This window comes from Podarcis raffonei, chromosome Z, assembly GCF_027172205.1.
Source record: "Podarcis raffonei isolate rPodRaf1 chromosome Z, rPodRaf1.pri, whole genome shotgun sequence".
In the NCBI taxonomy this organism is placed as follows: Eukaryota; Metazoa; Chordata; class Lepidosauria; order Squamata; family Lacertidae; genus Podarcis; species Podarcis raffonei.
In genome coordinates this window covers 22,179,500-22,199,356 of record NC_070621.1, presented here as the reverse complement: position 1 = coordinate 22,199,356, position 19,857 = coordinate 22,179,500, and the positions used below count along the sequence as shown (strand labels likewise).

Below are 19,857 nucleotides of genomic sequence, written 5' to 3'. Positions count from 1 at the left end.
TGGGATAAATCAGTTAATAGCTCCCCTTTTCAAATGGGCTTCTACATTACTGCCCTGTTTGTTTTTTCCATGAGTCTACCTGAATCAAGAAGTGTTTGTGAGTCTTACCATCTGCTGCTTTGTCAGGACATCATTATAGATGGCCTCCCGGCGCTTAACATCCAACTCCTGGGTTGCTTGTCGGCTTAGAGCTAAAGACTGGACCTGGGACTCTGTGAGCGTCAGATTCTCCTTCCACTGCAAATGAAAACACAACAGAGGGTTTTAGCAGTAGTTCTTATAGAGCCTCAATTTGTCCTGAAATGTGTCAACAGAGAGTTTTTGCCTTGAGAATACAGCAACACAGTTTTCAAAAAATGGTCTAAAATAAATCTGCTGAGACACTGCAACAGACTGCTCTGGCTGAAGACAGGCATAATATGGGTCACTGGGATTTTTCCTTCATGTGCATGTTTTGTCTATTCACATATTCTTCATCTCTACCTGAGTGTCTTGTTTGGTAGTAATGCTGTAGAGAGGGAAGGGGTGGTGCTTGTTCCAGTTCAACAGCTGCAGAAGGGCTGCTTGGAGGTCAGGGGCACCCACCTTGGACAAGACATGTGAGAACAGGTGAGAGCAAGGTGTCCCAAAGGTCTTGGATATCAGGTGGAGAAGGCAAACTGAGAGACGGGAGGAGAAGTAATGGTTCTCTGGGTAATCTACCATTTCCTCAAGGATTATGCCTGCTGAATGTACCAAGGCTACGATTCTAAAGAGGATCTAGGGCTCTAAGCGCTCTGTTAGGTACCTCTCTGACCTTAGCATGCCCAACAGATATGTGGAATTTTCCTCTTTGAATGACAGCTGGTAGACTGGGGAGAGGGAAAGGAAGAAGGGAGAGAGTACAAATTGCAAAGGGATAAGGACTATTTGGAAATGCAGATAGAGAAGTATCTGGTATTCTGCAGAAATGTAAACAGACAGTTATTTTATTAAGCTGCTCATAAAAAGAAGCATTCATATAGATCATGCTGATACAAAATTATGCAAATACAGTTTCAGTTCATAATATAATATAAATCCTAAATCTTTTACAAATTGAAAATGGCATATTTTGCTTGGCTGCTGATAGGATGCTGATTTAGTAACATTTTAGCACAAACCTTATTTATGAAGTCCTCCCCCCCCACAAAATATATAGATGTCATCCATTAAAATAAGTGCCAGAGTTGACAATCATTGTCTGCAACAATCTTAACATAACCTCATGTACAACCCACAACCTGCAACTCCAAAACACTTAAAAGCTCCACTGATTTTGACTGATGGATTAGAAGTATGTGCTTACATCTCCAAAGAAAAAAACAGAACTTAACTATGGCTGTATTGTATTCAGATGTCATTCATCCCATTTAACACTTAACTGAATACTATGCGATATTATAACAGAAATCAGTTTAGAAGAGTTTAATTGGCCAAGACAATAAAGAAACAAATTAATGGAGTCATCCTACATAGGCCTCCCTTAAAGAAAGCTCCCCCAGATACAGAATGGGTAGGCAACCTAAGGCCTGTGGGCCGGATGCGGACCAAGTGCCTTCTAAATCCGGCCCACAGATGGTTCGGGAATCAGCGTGTTTTTATATGAGTAGAATGTGTACTTTTATTTAAAATGCATCTCTGGGTTATTTGTGGGGCATAAGAATCCATTCATTTCCCCCAAAAAATATAGTCCGGCCAACCACATGGTCTGAGGGACGGTGGACCGGCCCATGGCTGAAAAAGGTTCCTGACCCCAGAGATACAGTATAGTTTATAAGTAAATTACCATTGGACTGGGCTTTTAAAATGCCTGAAACAGATTTCTTCCTCACAGCACTGCAGCCAATTGATTAATCTGCAATCTTAGTATTACTGAAGGAAGGGGGGGAAACATACTGCAAGCTATAATCAGCATTTAATGCAGTTCTCTGAAATGTATGCAACCTCAGAGCAAAAATGGCTCTTATCAGCAGTGAGTTTACTTACTATACTGGAAATGATGTCTTCAAGGGGTTGAATTCTTGCTCCAGTAACATTGTTGGTAGCTTCCAAAACTTTTTCTCTGCCTTGATTAATGAGGTCCTGAAAGAAAAGTATGATTAAGAGTTGCTGAATAACTATAGATTAAGATATCTACAAATATAGTGAAATTCCATTCCTACCTAGCTTCTTTATAATGCTTCCATATGATACAACTACCATGTCCAATCACATACATGTCCAATCACATGTTGGGCTACTGAATGGAAAATAATTTCAAACACTACTGTGTTTCTCACGTAAACAATTTAATTGTGAGAGGCAACTCTGCTCCTCTGGTTTTTATTTAACTACATTAAGGAGTAACTTTCACAAAACAGCCTAGAAACGAGCATCTTACAAGTCAATGCACACAGCACTTTCATTGTGAAGCAAAAGAACTAGGTTCATTGTCGGGCACAATAATATGACTATGTAAGGCATCCTCAGCATGAAGCAACTATCATGTTAATAGTATTTGAAACTTTCCCACCTACCTCAAGCTGCTGGTTGCTCATAGCAGACAATGCTGCCAAATTGAAAGGAATATATGGAGCCTGAGCATTAAAGTTGGTGGGGAACATGTTTGCCCCCACTGGCATGTTGAAACGCATCGTCAGGCCCTGAAAAACAGAGGTAGCTCTTCTGAGTATTCAAAGCTGAAGGTTTGAGAATATATGACTGGTACTCACCTGAATGATCACTGCAGATGGTGACAGCAGTCACGAAATTAAAAGACACCTTCTTCTTGGGAGAAAAGCAATGACAAACCTAGACAGCATCTTAAAAAGCAGAGACATCACCTTGCCAACAAAGGTCCGTATAGTTAAAGCTATGGTTTTCCCAGTAGTGATGTATGGAAGTGAGAGCTGGACCATAAAGAAGGCGGATTGCCGAAGAATTGATGCTTTTGAATTATAAGATTACTACTAGGTTGGGCTCTGGCGCCATCCCCTTGAAGAATGTAGGAGTGTAGTTTAGGAAATAGGCTGCTACCTTCCTCAGTTCTGCAGTCTCACCAAGCACAAGTAGACATCAGTCATCACAATATGCTTATTTCAATAAACCAAACCAAAATTTTGGGAGGGCTTTCTAGTAATTGGAGGGGCAAGGAGATGTTTGGTCTTTTACAGATAGCAATGGATAACACTTATTTTTCTGGAAATACAGTGTGCAGTTTTGTTTAAGCCCCAAACCAAATGTGTGAAATCATAGTAAATGCCTTAACAAGGCACTGAAATGATATATTCAGAACTGGGGCATGAAGAATTCCTGATTTTTGCTTATCTTTATTTTAACTGTGTCTTCCTTCTTGTGTGGTTTATATGAAGCAGTGCTTCACTGTCAATCCAGTCAATAACAAATTAGTAGTACTGGGGTAGGGCAGTGAAAACAATAAGAGCTCTTCACATTTAACAGCCAAACTCTACAAGGATTCCTCTAGCAAATGCATTTTTTGATCACAGGCCAAATCCATCTACTAAAGTCTGTCTATACTGGAAACTCAAGGCTCCTGTTTTCTGAGGTATACCTTGCCCAAACATACTGAAGATGCAGAACAATTGTCTGAGTCACAGAACGAAATTGATCTAAATGGCTTAAGGCATCCTACCTTCTTTTCAGCTTCATATTCATCCCAAGCCGCCTTCCTCTCCTCTTCAGTCAATTCTTCTTCCTCTTTGTGGTCCAGGAGGGAATCATGTTCATGATAGCCCACTATATGTTCTTTGCAGATCTGGAGGATTTCAGCTAGAATTGTATCCTGGTAAATAAAAATGCCAGAACATTCAGTAAGCACATATAAAAATTCTTTAATGGCAAGTGGCGGGTCCTGATGCATGCTTCTCATCAGGGGATATTAAAGCAGCGGAAGGAGGAAAGTTTGTTTCCTCAGCAGTCTCATTTCTATGGCCTAATCAAGCTTTTGGTGAAATTTAGCTTTTGAAGTCCAATTTGGTTCCCCCTGGGCGGGGAATTCAGTTTTTAACTGTGCAAATGCACTCCTGCCCACCGCAGAGACCTGTGCATCCAGCCTCAAAGCTGATTCCAGGAGCACACCCGAACTGTGAACCTGTTTCAGGGGGGAGGTGTTACAGGGCTAACAGGACAGATAGGCACCTTGTCTTCAGGTGAGATATAACCTCCACTTTTAAGTCACAAAGCCCCAAACACATCCATAGAATAAAACTGATCACAAAGCATATTAGTAACTGGGAAGAACAAAAAACTAGAGTAGTTTTCTATGTAGATGGAAGTTGAAAAAAGGCCAGATTCAAAAATTAAATTAGCACAAAGGAGCTCTCTTCCATGCTACGTAAGAGGACTTAAAATGGCTGGAGAGTTCTCAGACATGCATTTGCCTTCGTTCCTATGGTAACAATACTGTTGAATACAGTGCAATTTAATCCATATATACCATGCCAACAGAGTCATCAAAATGTGGTTTAAATTATACGCAACTGGGTAGATCTGCATTTCTTTGTCTGAAATGCAACTTGTATTCAATAAAGGTCAAGGCTTGAAAGGTAAAAACTTTATAAACTATTTATTGATGGTCTCCTACAATTCAAAGTGCATATTTAATGAAGGAATTTGTGTGAAGATTTATTTCAAAAATGTAAAATATCTTTGCTAGAATATTGATGTTACAAACGGCTTTTATACAGTATCATACAAAATCTCCCCAGCTGCTTTTCAAATCTGTACATTAAAAAATTCTAAGTTTCAGTATAAAGACAGCTTGAGCAAAAGCAACAACATGTGTAGAAAAGTAAGAACCACGAAAGTATCTCACTAACAAGTTCAGCTTTGGGACACAATGTATGTCCATCTTTTAAAGCCAATTTCTAAAAAGTTGCCCCCCAAAATCATCTCTATATTCCAACTTATTTCCTCCCAAAATAAAACTTTGAATTTTTTCATAAAGATGATATCCCAAGAAAGTTTTCAAGTTGTGTTCTTTCAATTTTCCTTTAAGCACAGGATAAAAATGTTTACTTTTTCAGTTGAGATATCATTTTAGATACTTCTCAGCTAATGAGTTCATGAACCAATCTGAAAGTTGTCCAATAATTTCAAGCTCATAATCTTAAGAAGCACACTGCAACATCTCTTTCTATTTAACACAGGGTTAGGCAATGAAACCAACCTGCCAAATATTCAATCTTCAAATTGATGAGTGAGAGAAACTTGTTGGGTGCAATACTATCAAAGAATGTAACATTAATTATGTAAGTTATGTAATTTCACCACAGCAGATAACAAGATGAATAATGCATTTTGGCAACAAATACCGTTTAGAATGGAAAGTTATGCCTTCTCAACATCTCTACTCAACAGTACTTTAAAAAAAAACCTCAACAACCACCCACCAACATGCCCCAGTAAAACATTTCTTAACGTTTGCATGATTCTTGAAACATTGTTTCAATGAACTCATCAATATCATCAAACCTTTATTGCATTAGCATACAGCCATAGCAGGATAAGACAAAAATGCTAGAGAGAAGCAACCTATCAAAATTCAAAATGATATTACTGGCATTGTGACATTTAAATTACCCTAAAACAATAATGTAAAAATTTAGTTTTGAATTTTGATAGGTTGCTTCTCTCTAGCATTTTTGTCTTATCCTGCTATGGCTGTATGCTAATGCAATAAAGGTTTGATGATGATGATGATGATGATGATGATGATGAACTCATCAATAAACACTTCAATATTGATAGGAATATTGTTTTCTGATGTGAATTGCACTCAACAAGTCTCCCTTCTTTTCAAAGCAAAGAAAACACAATGCAAATTGTTTTGTTAAAAAAATTCCCACAACCTTACATATCATATGCAGAGTGAAAGCATCAACTGCAAATACCCCCTCATTTGCTGGATTGATTTCCATTCCAGACATGGTACAAATAAATGAACTTTGGCAATTTTTGCTCTTTTTGGAATTTTTGCAATTCATTAACATATACTGTTCAGTACTATACCACATTCAGCAATATCTGGTTTCTTTATCGCACACTGTGGTGTAACATCAGTACTTATGGAACTAAGCATGGAAACAAACTAAGGAGAGCTGAAGGGGGTGGGGACTAGGAGTTGTGACCTTTTATATTCAATTTACTTTTACCAAAGTGACCAATTAAGGGCCAAAATAATGAATCTAAAAGGCTGAACTTTTTGTTCTTGTATAGATAGAAAAAATGTATGCACTGATTATTAATTTTTTTTAAAAAAAATGGAACCCTAACCTGCAATTCTGGAAGCCAAAAGTTAAGCAGCATAGGAAATTTGTAAAATAAGGTAAAAACACAACAAACTGCTGGCAGAGCTTCAGGTGCGGCTGCAATGTTCTAATCATTAGGACTGCTTGGTAATGTAGTATTAAGTGCAACAAAGTGAACCATCACTAGATATTATGGGAGTGGTGAGTCAGAATTCGTCAGGGCATTCTATTCAAGGAGCAATCTCCCAGGACTCAAAAATTAGTAGGCAATAAAAGCCAACAAGAGTTCCAAGGAATGTACAATATGGACTGGCACTGAGACATTGTTAGGTAGCTCTCTTGGTCAGGCAGCAATAAATCAAAATGAATGAAATGAAATATGTAAGAGTTCCTAATGTACAACTGAGGACTCAGGTGTTAAAAAAGGAAACTTGGCAGAGAAAGCCAAGCCCGCTAAATAAATCCTCCAGGAAACGAATCCTCATACACATCTGAGAACATTATTAAGCCATTATGAAACTAAGAAGCTGGATGCTGTGCAATCCCATGAATGAGGCAAGAGCGCAACCCTTCACACTTTGAGGCACTTGTCATGGGAGTGACTTGCAAAAACCACTTCTGCGAATTAAACTGTTATGTGGAAAGCAGTCCAGGGATTAGCAGCAGAATGATGACTCCATTTCATTATTTTTCGCAGGTCACGCCTTTTATTCTGGTGGAGATTTTGTAATGCTAACCCATCCCCCATTTCCTACTTCAATTTCACAGTGCCAAATTTGCAAGTGAAATGCCTGGACTTAGGAAATGCAATGTAGAAAGAAGACCTGATTTGTCTGATCTCTCCTACTCTCTGGTTCATCCAATCTTGCCCCCTCCCTCCCTGCCTGGTTTCTGCCTGAAAATGGCTACTGCCTACTATCAAACAAGCAAGAAAATAATTAAGTGAGCAAACTCCTAGTGTTCTGAGTTTATAGTGAGGATCAGACATAATTCTTTTCACATAGCGAGCAAGTGCATCCGGACCTGCATGTACTGCTCAAGACAGACAGAAGGGCTAAAAAGATCCTTGGTTTCATTCTGCATGACAATTCATATTTACTCCCACAAAAAGGCACATACCTAAATATTTTGGTATTGTAGGTGCTAGCTGTACATATTGACTTACTTTTGGTAACATAGGTGTATCCCTTTTTTTCTTCTTTTCTGAATTAGGATCATCCAACAAGTCTGGCTCAAAAGTATACAGCTCAGTGAGTTCATTCATGGTAAAATGGCGTTCAACCTGTTGCTGATCAACCACCCGGAAAGATAGTGACTGTTTAGTTACTTGACGATCGTAGATCTTGTCTTCCATTGTTCCCTTCAAAACAAAAATACATTACAATTTATGTCCACACGCACATATGAGAGACCCCAACCACCAACCCAGAGTTCCCTCAATCTCTCTGCCACTGTTTTGCAACACACACACACACCCTACTGCTGACGAACGAGATACCCAATGAAGCTGGTTGGCTGTAGTTTCAAGATGAAAGAAAACACTTTAACTCACCTGATGCAAAAATATGCCACTCTTTCAAACCTTATTGAATGCAAGGTGGCAAGTAAGTAAATCAAACAAAATTTAAAAACCTTTCAGAATTCATTGCAATGAAACATGTGGTGGCGGCTGCTGGTTCAGATGTCTTTAAAGGGGGAAATATGACAAATGCATGGATAATTGGATGGAACCTCTGTCTTTAGAGGTACTGCACCACTGAGTTGCTGAAGGGCAACTTTTGTGTGTTTGCTAAAATTTCTGAGAATGTCAAGTCACACAGTTTGAAAGAATATACAGTGGTACCTCGGTTTAAGAACTTAATCTGTTCCGGAGGTCCGTTCTTAAACCGAGGGGCGCTTTCCCTAATGAGGCCTCCCGCTGCCAGTTCCCTTCCACCTTTTGGATTCCGTTCTTAGACCGAGGTAAAGTTTTCAAACCAAGACACTATTTCCGGTTTTGTGGAGTTTGTAAACCGAATAGTTCATAAACAGGGCTGTTCTTAAACTGAGGTACCACTGTACATGGTGGGCATGGTTGATTTTTAGAGCTTCATGTTTTCTTCTGGAAACTTGCTTCAATTTCTTAAGTCTAAAACTACACTGAAGCTAACAAATATGAGAAGACAAAAAACAAGGGTGAATCTAGTCATACCACACTATTTTCTAGAAGGTATTGTTGAACTTATCTAGAACCATACACACATCACATGAAAAGCATTTAATTCAAACCTACCTGAGCCAAGAAGCGGTACACAAACACTGGTTTATTTTGCCCAAAGCGATAAACCCTGAAAATACTCTGGATATCATATGATGGATTCCAAGAAGCATCAAAAATAATTACTCTATTTGCAGCCACCAGGTTTATTCCAAGGGATCCTGCTTTAGTAGAGATAATAAACAAACGGCCTCTGCAAAACAGAGAGTAAATTTTAATTCCTCTCACAATCATTCCTAATTAATTTAAACAGATACTTCCCTCCCCTCCCCAAATCAAAGGAATATTCATTAGTTTGAGTGTCAAAACAAGATGGTGGTTGTTTAAAAATGTGGTATTATTGTGTTTTATTTTTGCAATATTTATAGTGTGTAGTATTTTTCATCTACTGGGAAATTCTCATGCCCATAGACAACCTTGTACCTTATTTCACATTGGCCCATAATTTAAATTTGTTGCTTAAGTGAAAACAACACTTGGCAGTTACTGTAGTAAATGCCACTTTGATGTCTTAGTAAACCATGAGAGCAGGACGGAGCAGATGTGCCCATAAGGAGCTCCAAATCACCAAGCCATGTCCCAAGGTATCGGAACAGTTTGTCAAACTAAAAAGCCAAACAAAATTTTAACAGGCTGGGGTGATTGTTGGTTATACTGCTGAAGCAATCTACATTCTGTGGAAGACAGTTATAAATATACATCAAAAAGTTTGAGTGGAACACTTGAAATCTTGGAAAACTATATTTAGTGAAGGAGACTATGTGCACACAATACTAAACTCGTTTATCTGGGTTTCTTTCCTTTTATTTTATGTGTATTTTATTTTGATGTTATGTCACTTTAAGGCAATTCTTTTTTGTATAAAACACCTAACAAATGCAATAAGAAACAAACATTGGGGGTGGTGTTAGTGCCGCATAGATAAGCCTGATCAAAACTGAACAAAGCATGGGGGTTGAATGCTCCCCGTCTCCCTGCGAAACTGCAAGTTACAATAAGGATTACATAAGGATTTATTTATTTTTTAGTTCAGCACTCACATGCAGAGGAATACTAGAGAGATTTACCTTACTATGGTCAAAAATTGTCTAAATCCACACATGTGTTGTGAACAGCAAGTTTGTCACATCAAAGGGCGGGACATGTGTCAGCACAAACCTATAAGCAACTAACTCAACAGGAAGCCTTTAACGTAGCGACAGAAGCCCTTTCTTAAATGAAATCCAAACATCAAATGCATTTCTTCTCATTAAGAGAGGAAGTAATTAATTATGTCAGCAGCAGGGACCAAAGCAAGGCCAGAAAAACAAGGACAGGAACTGAGTGGGTTAAAATAGGCCACAACTTTATTGATGGCAGATGGAACAGCAGGAACAGCAACCCCAAGTCTCAGAGTGCTGGACTGCTGCTGTTGCTAAGACGGCTATTGGGGAAGGACAGTTACTAAGAAAGTAGACAGTGTATGCTGCTCCACCCACTGTTGTCAACTAGAGTGTGTGGCAGGAATATCAGCCCCCAAATTGAACTGGCCCTTACCCCAAGGCCCCCAAAGGAGGGAGAGGAAGTCAAAAGGCACTGAACAATGCCTAGGATGGATCCCCAATAAAAGACCCAGGAGTTAATAAGAGGGGTGGGCAGGGAATTATGTCTTAGGTCTACTCCAAACCAACCGCACACCACTAGCCAATGACAGGCTGGCTCAGAACAGTCACATGGACTCTGGGTGTAGTAGGATGGTCTAGCCCAACTGGGTCTTCCTGCTCTCCCGCCTTCTGCGTGGTCTGGTCCCAAAGGAGAGTCTTGCCAAAGTCAGAATATGTATTAACTCTTCAAAATATTTTATTGAAATTAACTGTTTTTAAAATGTGCTTTAATCTAGTTTTTAGCTTATTGTCGATTTTAATTATTGTTTGAAGGTTATAATTTTTTTACAGGTAAATTGTTCATTTTGTAAAGCACTTTGAGAGTTTCTTTTTTTAAAAAAAAATCAAGCGCTATATAAATTTTATGAAATAAATAAAGCAAGTGTGACTTGCTGCGGTTAAAGATTCAATATTAAACCTACGTACATATAAGTTAATTCCCACTATTTTTATTTCCTGACAATGCAACACAGGCTTTTTCCTGGGCAAGTGAGTATAGGACTGCAGTCTGTGGCATTTATAAACTAGCTTGGGGGAACAAAGTGCCCCAGCACTAATGACTGCTTCACAGGGCTCATTTCCTAGATGCATTACAATGGTTGAAAAAGATATACTTTTATCACTTATATAAATTTACAAGCAGAAAAGGGTGTGGGTTTATTTTACCTGACATTCGTTACATCATTAAATTCTTCAGCCCACTTCTTTCTTGATTGTGCTGTTGTAGAGCCATCTAAACGATAATAATCTATATTTCTGAACCATTTCCCTTCACCTAGGAATTAAAAAAAACAAATTATTATATATCAATTGAATAAGACATAGGGGCAAGTCTTATGCTTACCGACCCCCATAGTTCTTCCTCTTTAGCTTCCCTGCTGAGCAGCATAATCCAAATCTTTTGCCCACACTGTATCCCTGGAAGATGTGTTTACAAAGTCCAGTAAGATATATTTTCACAATCTAAGGAATTCACATTTATGGAGGGGATAGAAAGGCAAACTGTTCAAATTTGACTGACCCTATTTTGGAGGAGTCAGATGAAACCTACTGGAAGATATGCAGGATTAGGAAAACATTTATTATGAATGAACTTAGTAAATAATGATATGGTTTACAAATTCAAATGCGGGCTGCTTGCATGATATGCATGCTTCAAACAAACAAAGTTGTGATGGGAAGCTTAGCTAGACCACAGTTTAGTGGTGCAGTGCAGCAGAATTTCACCACGGTGCTTAGCTGGAGCCTCTCTCTGATTGGCTGTGGGTACAGCTAGCCACACAGGGGTTAAGCTAGCACTTTGGGAAAAGAAAAGCAGTTCGAGGCGAGAGCTGCAGTTCTTGGCATTCAGCTTGATAGGAGTATACCTCCTGAACATCCACTCTGAGGAAAATATCTGCAGCCAAAGAAGAATAACTGGGAAGCTCAATTGGGGACAGGAAAAGAAGAGTTGTTACAGAACACTCTATATCTCAATACAGTAAGAAGGGAAGAGAACGTTTAGAGAAAGAGAAGAATCCCAAACCAGTTAGGAGAGGTATGGTGATCCCTTGATCTGTTATCAATGCTAGAGGAGCCTCTGGGTTGTGATTTATAGAAGACTGGGAAAGTGACAGAAAGTACCACCTTGGAGCCCAAGTATTAAGACCTAAGCTATAACACTCAAACAGTTATCTTACTAAGCTGAAATCAAAAGAAGCTGTGTGTTTACCACCTTGTTTAGAAGCCTATAACACACAGTTTCTTGAAAGAATCCTATCTCCTAATACATCTTTTGTTTTACCAATTTTGTTCTGTAAAATCAAAACCTTTCTCCTGTTGAACTTCCTTAAGTTTCCAAGTACCAGAGTTTTTTGTTTAAAACCCAAAAATTAAACAGTACAGTGGTACCTCGGTTTAAGAACAGCCCTGTTTTCGAACTATTCAGTTTACAAACTCCACAAAACCGGAAGTAGTGTCCTAGCTTGTGAAGTTTAACTCGGTCTAAAAATGGAAGCCGAATGGTAGAAAGGCGGCGGCAGGAGGCCTCATTAGGGAAAGTGCGCCTCAATATAAGAATAGATTCGGTTTAAGAATGGACTTCCGGAAGGGATTAAGTTCGTAAACCGAGGTACAACTGTAAACTGAGGTACCACTGTAGTTAAAAAATGACTTGTCTCACAATTCTTCTAGTTCTGCAAATCTTGCATTTCTACACTTGCCTTTATATATAATAGGTTTGTCTTCTTCTTTGTCCCGGTTTGCCAACTCCAGAAAATCTTCTATCAAATCCAGTGATATCAGAGACTGGCTGAACACTAAGCTGAAAGTTGAGAAAAAGAGGAATAGTTACTAGTTTTCAATTTAACTAGCACACCAATTTGCCTCACCACTCTTAGTATCATTGACACACTTTATGGATATAAAGCAGAATGTTAATCTAAATCTACCAATTCTAAAAAGCCAAGTCTGCTTAAAGCACAAATGCTTTGGAATTTTTCCAGAATGACTCTTACACTTTATCCCCGAGCTCCTCAGCCATGCGAAGAATTTCAAAAAGAAGCACCATCTTTCCAGAATGCTCCAACACTTCAGCATCCGCATCAGTGACAAAATCCTTGTACCAATCTGGAGCTGGGCTGCCTGGGTTGGAAGCAGTTTTACCTACAGGAAAATACAAAAATCAAACAAACACCTTAATATATGTATCTTAAGACATTTTTCAGGTGTTTTTTTTTTAACTGTGGTAGGTTTTATGCTGCTTTTATCCTGTTTTAAATGCCTGTAGCAGTAATGCTGTATGTTTTGCATCATGTATTTATGTCTGCTTTATTGACATATTTTCCATAAGGCATAAATCAGTAAGCAATACTTTTTCAGCCTTGACTGCAAGAAATGCATTTCAAAAAAGTGAAAGGGAAACGTCTTCAATGTTGGTTTTAACTCAAAATTGCTTACCAACTATGTTTTCTAATATAGTTAACACAATATCTGGATAGCTTACACAGCTGTCATTTCCTCTGAAACATGAACCATTTACAACAGTTGAAACTCAAATTACAGCAAGGGCTTAAAACTCTTCAGGAGAAGGCAATATTCCCCGAGCCCTGCCAGCTTGTGCTGGCCGGGGGGGGGGCTTGCACACTTCTCTCCACCACACTTTTTCCAGCACTCTCCCACTGTTCACAACTGGAGGGAATTAATGATGTTAGCTCCAAGAATGACATGATTTTCTGTTCTGATTTCTGCATATCAGTGGAGGCTTCTCACTAAGTGGAGGTGGTGCACTACCCATCCTAAACCCCCAGAGGGCTCTTTTTAAGGAACTCAAAGGCTAAGATATCCCTATGCCAAATTCATAGAATCACAGAATTGTAGAATTCGAAGGGTCCTGAGGGTCATCTAGTCAAACCCCCACAATGCAGGAATCTCAACTAAAGCATTCAAGATAGATGGCCATCCAACCTCTGCTTAAAAACCTCCATTGAGGGAGACATGGGAGTCCACTCCACTGTCTAAAAGCTCTTACTCTCACAAAGTTCCTCCTGATGGTTTAGTCAGAATCTCCTTTCTTGCAACTTGAAGCATTGCTTTGGGTCCTACCCTCTGGAGCAGGAGAAAACAAGCTTGGTCCATCTTCCATGTGACAGCCCTTTAGATGTTTGAAGATAGCTATCATATCTCCTCTTAGCCTCTTCTTTTCCAGGTGAAACATACCCAGCTCCCTCAACTGTTTCTCTTAAGGCTTGGTTTCCAGACCCTTGATCATCTTGGTCTCCCACTCCTCAGCATACATTCTAGCCTTTTAAAATTGTGGTGTCCAGAATTGGACACAGTACCCCAGGTGTAGTCTGACCAAGGCAGAAGAGAATAGTACTATTTCTTCCCTTGATCTGGATGCTGTACTTCTGTTGATGCAGCCAAAACAGCATTAGCTTTTTTTGCTGCTGCATCACACTGACTCATGTTCAGCTCGTTACCTACTGAGACCCATAGAACATTTCCACATGCCACCACTGGCAAGCCAAATGTCCCCCATCTTATAATTTTAAAGCTGGTTTTTCATACCTAAGTACAGAACCTTACATTTGCCCCTGTTGAAAATTATTTTGTTAGTTTGGACCTAGTCTCCAATCTGTTAAGATCATATTGAATCCCGATTCTATCTTCTGTGGCATTAGCTGCCCCTCACAGTTTGATGGCATCTGCAAATTGGATGCTGCATCATACTGTTGACTCATGTTAAGCATGACTTGTTTTTTGAGAAACACATGCTGGGTCTTAGTAACCACAGCATCCTTTTCTAAGTGGTCACAGAGTGAGCATTTACTCATCTGTTCTATAACCTTTTCTGGTTTCAAATTCAAGCTCATCAATAGAAACTGGGGTCCTTTCTTCCCCTTTTAGGACATCTGCTCATCCCCAGTCTGACTTCATCTGGCCATAAATAGACAGGCTCTACAAGAGTTAATCTACAAGCTCCTTTAGTACCATTGGGTCAGCTCATCAGACCCTGGAGATCTGAATTCATTTAAAGTAGCTAGCTGTTTCCTTACCAGCTATTTTCCTAGTTTGGGAGGAGGTCTGCTATTTAAAATTTAGTGAGGGAAAGGTTTAACTGTTGCACTCAGTTAGCTGTGATGCCTTTTGGACTGTGGAGCTATTTTGATGCGAAACATTAGATCTGAGTTGAATTAAAATTGGAAAATACTGGAGGTCCATTAGCTATCTGCATTCCTTTCACTGTGATGACTTCCAACACATACACAAATACATCTACAAATTTATAACTTGATACAAGATTCCAGGGTTGACTTTATTTATGTTACCTACATTCTTTAGGCAGTACTAGAAATATGTGGCTTTAATTTTGTGGCTTTAATTTTACTTCAGTTGTGTGTTACTTATTGTTAATTTTTTTTGGGGGGGGGTCTTGAAAACTTTGATATGGTTACTAATTGCAGCATGCTCTTCCACAGAATTCTTTCCTTGTATTATCTTGCTGGTAGTCCAAAACACTGACTTGCTAAAAATAAGATATAGACATTAAGATGATCAAGGCACAAATATACCTAATGCTCTCCAAATTAAAGGTAAGAAGCCTGGGTCAAATTTTTTTGCCTGATGTCTGAAAACCGATAAGGATGGCACCCTTGGGGAAAGCATTCCACATGTAAAGAGTCACCAATGAAAAGGCCAGTTCTCATGTTGCTATGCTCCATACCTCCCTTGTATGGAATGCAAAGGGCATATGGAATACAGCAATCAAGTAACATCTTAAGGCCCTGGATAGTGTGGGGAAAGAAAACAGAGTTCATATAAGTGAGAGCTCTAGATCTTCCAGCTAATTTTAAGACAGAATTGTTTGTAATGCTCCCAACCTAATACATCTCTCCAGCCTGACTGGCAGACCGAGTTCAATAGAATGCACTTCCTATAAAGAAGGCCTTAGATTGCAGTCCTTGATCACAATCCTAAAAGCATATGCATGGGCCATAACGCCCCCCCCCCCAAAAAAACACCTTCCCAGACTTGGTTTTCACTGAGCTGTCCCTATCTATCCTCATTATCTGCTTGGCTCCCTGGTACCTGCAATCATTGGTACCTGCTACGGACTGCTTTTTGTCATTTGGATGCTTTGATTACATCTTCAATTTTAATGCGCTTCCAGTCTCAAAGCCAAACTAGAAGGGATTCTGGCTGATCTGAAAATTTAAACATATATCTGTCCCAAGCACATACTAAATAGTATCTCTAATGAGGAAAGGGGTGCAAAGGAGGGGGGATGTATGCAACTTTTCCCTACCCACCAGCCCTTCCCATACAATCTGTCACCTTTAGACATTTTTCTCCTTAGAGAAGCTGCAATTATCAAATGTTAGTTCAGCTGGGAGAGGAGCTGCAAGGGACAGTTCTGCAATCCTTTCTCAAGCAGTCCTTTTGGAAGTTTAAAAAATTGCTTTAATGCCGTTTTAACACATTCTACTTCAGGTTGCCTTTTAAAAATATTCAAAAGTTATAGCTGGTGAAAAATCAGGTGACCCAACTAATCTCTGGTGTCAGCTTTTTGGACCTTATGACACTACATTCCTGTTTAATTTTTACTGGTTTCCAGTTTATTTCCAGGCCCAATTCAAAATGCTACTTAATACCAATAAAATTATTAGATGGATGGAACCCAGATATTTGAAGGACCTTTTGTTCCTGCATGAACAAATCTACAAACTGCATTCACCCTTAGAAGCTTTGCTATGTGTTTTGCCACTGAGAATATGGGGTGCAATGTTTTCAGTCATCGCACCAAAACCTCCCAAGAGAAATCAGAATGATTTCCCCATTAATTGCTTTCAGGAAGGTAGTAAAAACATCTCTCTTCCACCTTTGGTTTATTTTACTTTAACAGATTCATAAGCTGCCTTTCAAAAACCATTCACCCCCAGAAACAGAAACTACTACCTTTATGCAACTACTGGCTTGTTTTAACCCTCTCTGATTTTGTATGATTTACAATTTATTTTGATTGTGCTGATTTAATCTAAGCTTTGTGGGCCCTTCTGAGAGCTGAAAGGCAGTGTTTAAAATGCAGGATGAATCACAGGTGTATGGATGAAAGGAAGATCATTATGGGCCTGCACTGGAAGTGTTTCAAGTTTTGTAAATTACTTGGAAGCTTAACTTACATCAAACTAATAATATTTTTTACTGAGGGAGGGCTTTACCCAGAAAGGTGTCGTATAAGTACTTTTTGACTGACTGATTTACTTTGTTTAAAACATTTTTTAAACACTTCAGGTTACAAACACTTCAGGTTACAGGCTCCGCTAACCCAGAAGTAGTACCTCAGGTTAAGAACTTTACTTCAGGATGAGAACAGAAATCGCGTGCCGGCAGCACAGCAGCAGCGGGAGGCCTCATTAGCTAAAGTGGTACCTCAGGTTAAGAACTGTTTCAGGTTAAGAACGGACCTCCGGAACTAATTAAGTACATAACCAGAGATACCACTGTATAATAAGCTGATATTTTGAGTGAGCTTCAGAGTAGGACACCCAACATTATCGTTTCTACTCCAGTCCTGTATGGTGAATTTCCTCTGCAATGGTGTCTAAATTTTGAAATTTAGCTGAAATCCCTCATTACCTTCATCTGTCTTTGCAATGGCTGGAGGATTGTTTATTGGTTCTTCTATGTTTCCTTCTCCACCTCCACGAGATCTTGAATTCCAGACTTTAATCACTTCAACATCATTATCACTTCCACTTTCACTGCTGCTACTCTCCTTTTTTTTACCCTTCGGTTTTTTCTTCCTATAAGCATAACATTTGATGCTCATTATTATAAAAAAAAACCTTGCAAAGTTGGGGTGTTTTTTTGGGGGGGGGGGTTGTATGTTGTTGTTGTTGTTAAAAAATGTAATTCTACAACAAACACAAATTTCACCAACTCAGAGTAAATACATTTACAGTTTATGTGGAACGGTTCAACTTACTTGATCTCTTCCTCAGAGCTTAAGCTCACTGATGTTTCATCAGAATCAGAAGCTATGAATTCATCAAGACTATCTTCATCAAAATAGCCCTGAACAAAACACCAAATTGCATATTTTTAGAAGAGAAGTTTAGCTGTCCTTGCTTAAGCGTTTAGAACATCTGTTCACTCATCTGAACAATGCCAGGGTGAGCAAGGGACTATTTTGGTAATGACAAAACACATAGGAAAAATGGTTAACAGTTACAACTAAAATATATTAAAAAAAATAACTAGCTGTCATACTGAAAATAAATTTCAATTATTTCAGTGAAACTGTCTAGGACTTGGCATGTCTCACTGAAGCTTTCATTAGAGACAGACAGATGTGATTTACCTTATTTTCTTTGCTAATATAGTCCAGCTGCAAGCACCAAGGATGAGTCCAAATTCTGCTTAACATCTGGAAATCTTGGAAGAGCTTAGCTCCAGCTTTGCCTCTTCCACCTTCACTGCTGTTGCCGACACCTGACAATAGAGTTCAGAAGTTAAACTAAAATATTCATACTTGAAGTTAGCCAAATTAGCATTTGCTTCTTAAAAATACATCTCTCCTGCCCTCCTCTCTCTCTCACAAGCTTCTTCCACAGATACATCTCTTGTAACAGAGGAAGTTATTTAAATGACTGAATCAACATTTTCTTCTGCTTAAATTCTTAAAATTTTGTAATTCCTGCTGTTCCTCATATTTGATAATCTGTAACAACATATCTATACACATGCTGTTTAATTTCTTGGCAATAAGTTTTGGAGCTTATATGTTTCTAAATTCCAGTTTCTGGAAACCATGTGGAGTGGGTGGGTCTTGCACTTCGGTCTTGCTTGCAAGATTCTCAGACATCTGGTTGGCCACTGTGAGAGCAGGGCTCATTAGTAGGACTAGAAGGCCTACTGCCCTGATCCAGAAAGTTCTTTTTACTATCTTAACTAAATGCCAGCTTTATTTCTATGGACTTAAACCTGGTTTAAAAATATAAAACTGAATACTATATCCCTGACAGATGTTTGTCTGGGCTGCAAATTATAAGAAAGTCTATAAACATGGTGTTTTTAAGTATCAGAAATGTTAAAATTATTGGACCTTAACATTTTAAGCTGTGGTCTATAATTGTTATTCAATAACGATCAGAGAAGTATAGCTTTTCTGGATATTAAGCAGCAACACTGATGAGATATAAATTTAATTCAGACAGCAACACAAATGTCTATTTAACAATTCCGTAAGTGGCAGAGATTATGGAAATAAACCCAAAGAAATAATGAATGAACTTATCTACAGTGCCTCAAAAATTTCCGGAATTTCTGAGTATGTAAATGCTATAGAAATACTTTAGCTTGTGCAACATTCAGTATATTGGTGGTATTTTCCCCCAACATCTTAAAACAGTAACAATTCCTTCTGAATGGTGCATATTGGTGTACTTGGGCTTGCCACTCCTCCTCACACTGCTCACCAGCCCTGCCAGCCCACACAACCTTATTGCCAGCCCCCTCCATTTACATCTGGCCAAGAGGGTTTGAAATTAGCAGGGTGCCAGGAGCATTTTGCGTCTAAAGATTCTCCATTTGTGAGCATCCCAAAAGACTGGGTGCCATTCTTTTGCTCCTGGCTGACACTCAAGGATTACTGACATGTATGTGCTTTGAAGCCTCAAAGTATATGTTAAGGATAGACAATATGTTAAGGAATTTAACAAAAAAAGAGTAGAGAGCTTAGGAAACTGGAGTATGGTACCAATTTTTTATTGTCAGCAGCAAATTAAACATGTATTAACCATTTCTGCTAAAAATGTGATATTAACAATGTGTCACTTATGCGAATTGCTTATCAGTTCACGCTTATCACAATAATAAATATAAAGTGTTGCTGTCCCCCCCAGTGGCAACTAGACATTCTGTTTTGGCACCCACAACCCAGGTCCCAGAAGCCATTTGGTTCCTAGCTTTTCTATCGCAGTTTCTAACACTGCTGGCCAACCCTGCTCCCACTACACCTCGTCCAATCCTCCCTCACTTAACATCTCAACTTCTCCCTTTACACCTTGCCCTACAAAAACATTCCCTTCACAGCTTGTCCAAAAATTCAAGCTCCCTTTCATAGCTCATTCCCACAATATCCTTCCCCCCATTCCCTCACAGCATGTCCTACTTGGCTCACACTTTGCTCAGCCCACCTTCCCCCATA

General features: G+C 39.0%; 1 protein-coding gene across 8 annotated transcripts in view; it reads right to left on the bottom strand.

The window, feature by feature from the left end:
- The window catches only part of ATRX (ATRX chromatin remodeler), a 98,192-nt gene that overhangs the window by 5,253 nt on the left and 73,082 nt on the right, over nt 1–19,857 (bottom strand). For all 8 annotated transcript variants that reach the window (XM_053374468.1, XM_053374465.1, XM_053374466.1 and 5 more), the window contains 12 exons: nt 18,010–18,140; nt 17,635–17,723; nt 17,286–17,452; nt 12,665–12,812; nt 12,371–12,471; nt 10,836–10,944; nt 8,542–8,719; nt 7,435–7,629; nt 3,653–3,802; nt 2,538–2,663; nt 2,008–2,103; nt 109–237 (listed from right to left, as the gene is read on the bottom strand). In XM_053374468.1, the coding sequence (XP_053230443.1) occupies nt 109–237; nt 2,008–2,103; nt 2,538–2,663; nt 3,653–3,802; nt 7,435–7,629; nt 8,542–8,719; nt 10,836–10,944; nt 12,371–12,471; nt 12,665–12,812; nt 17,286–17,452; nt 17,635–17,723; nt 18,010–18,140 (1,619 nt within the window). The remainder of the gene's footprint in view (nt 1–108; nt 238–2,007; nt 2,104–2,537; nt 2,664–3,652; nt 3,803–7,434; nt 7,630–8,541; nt 8,720–10,835; nt 10,945–12,370; nt 12,472–12,664; nt 12,813–17,285; nt 17,453–17,634; nt 17,724–18,009; nt 18,141–19,857) is intronic.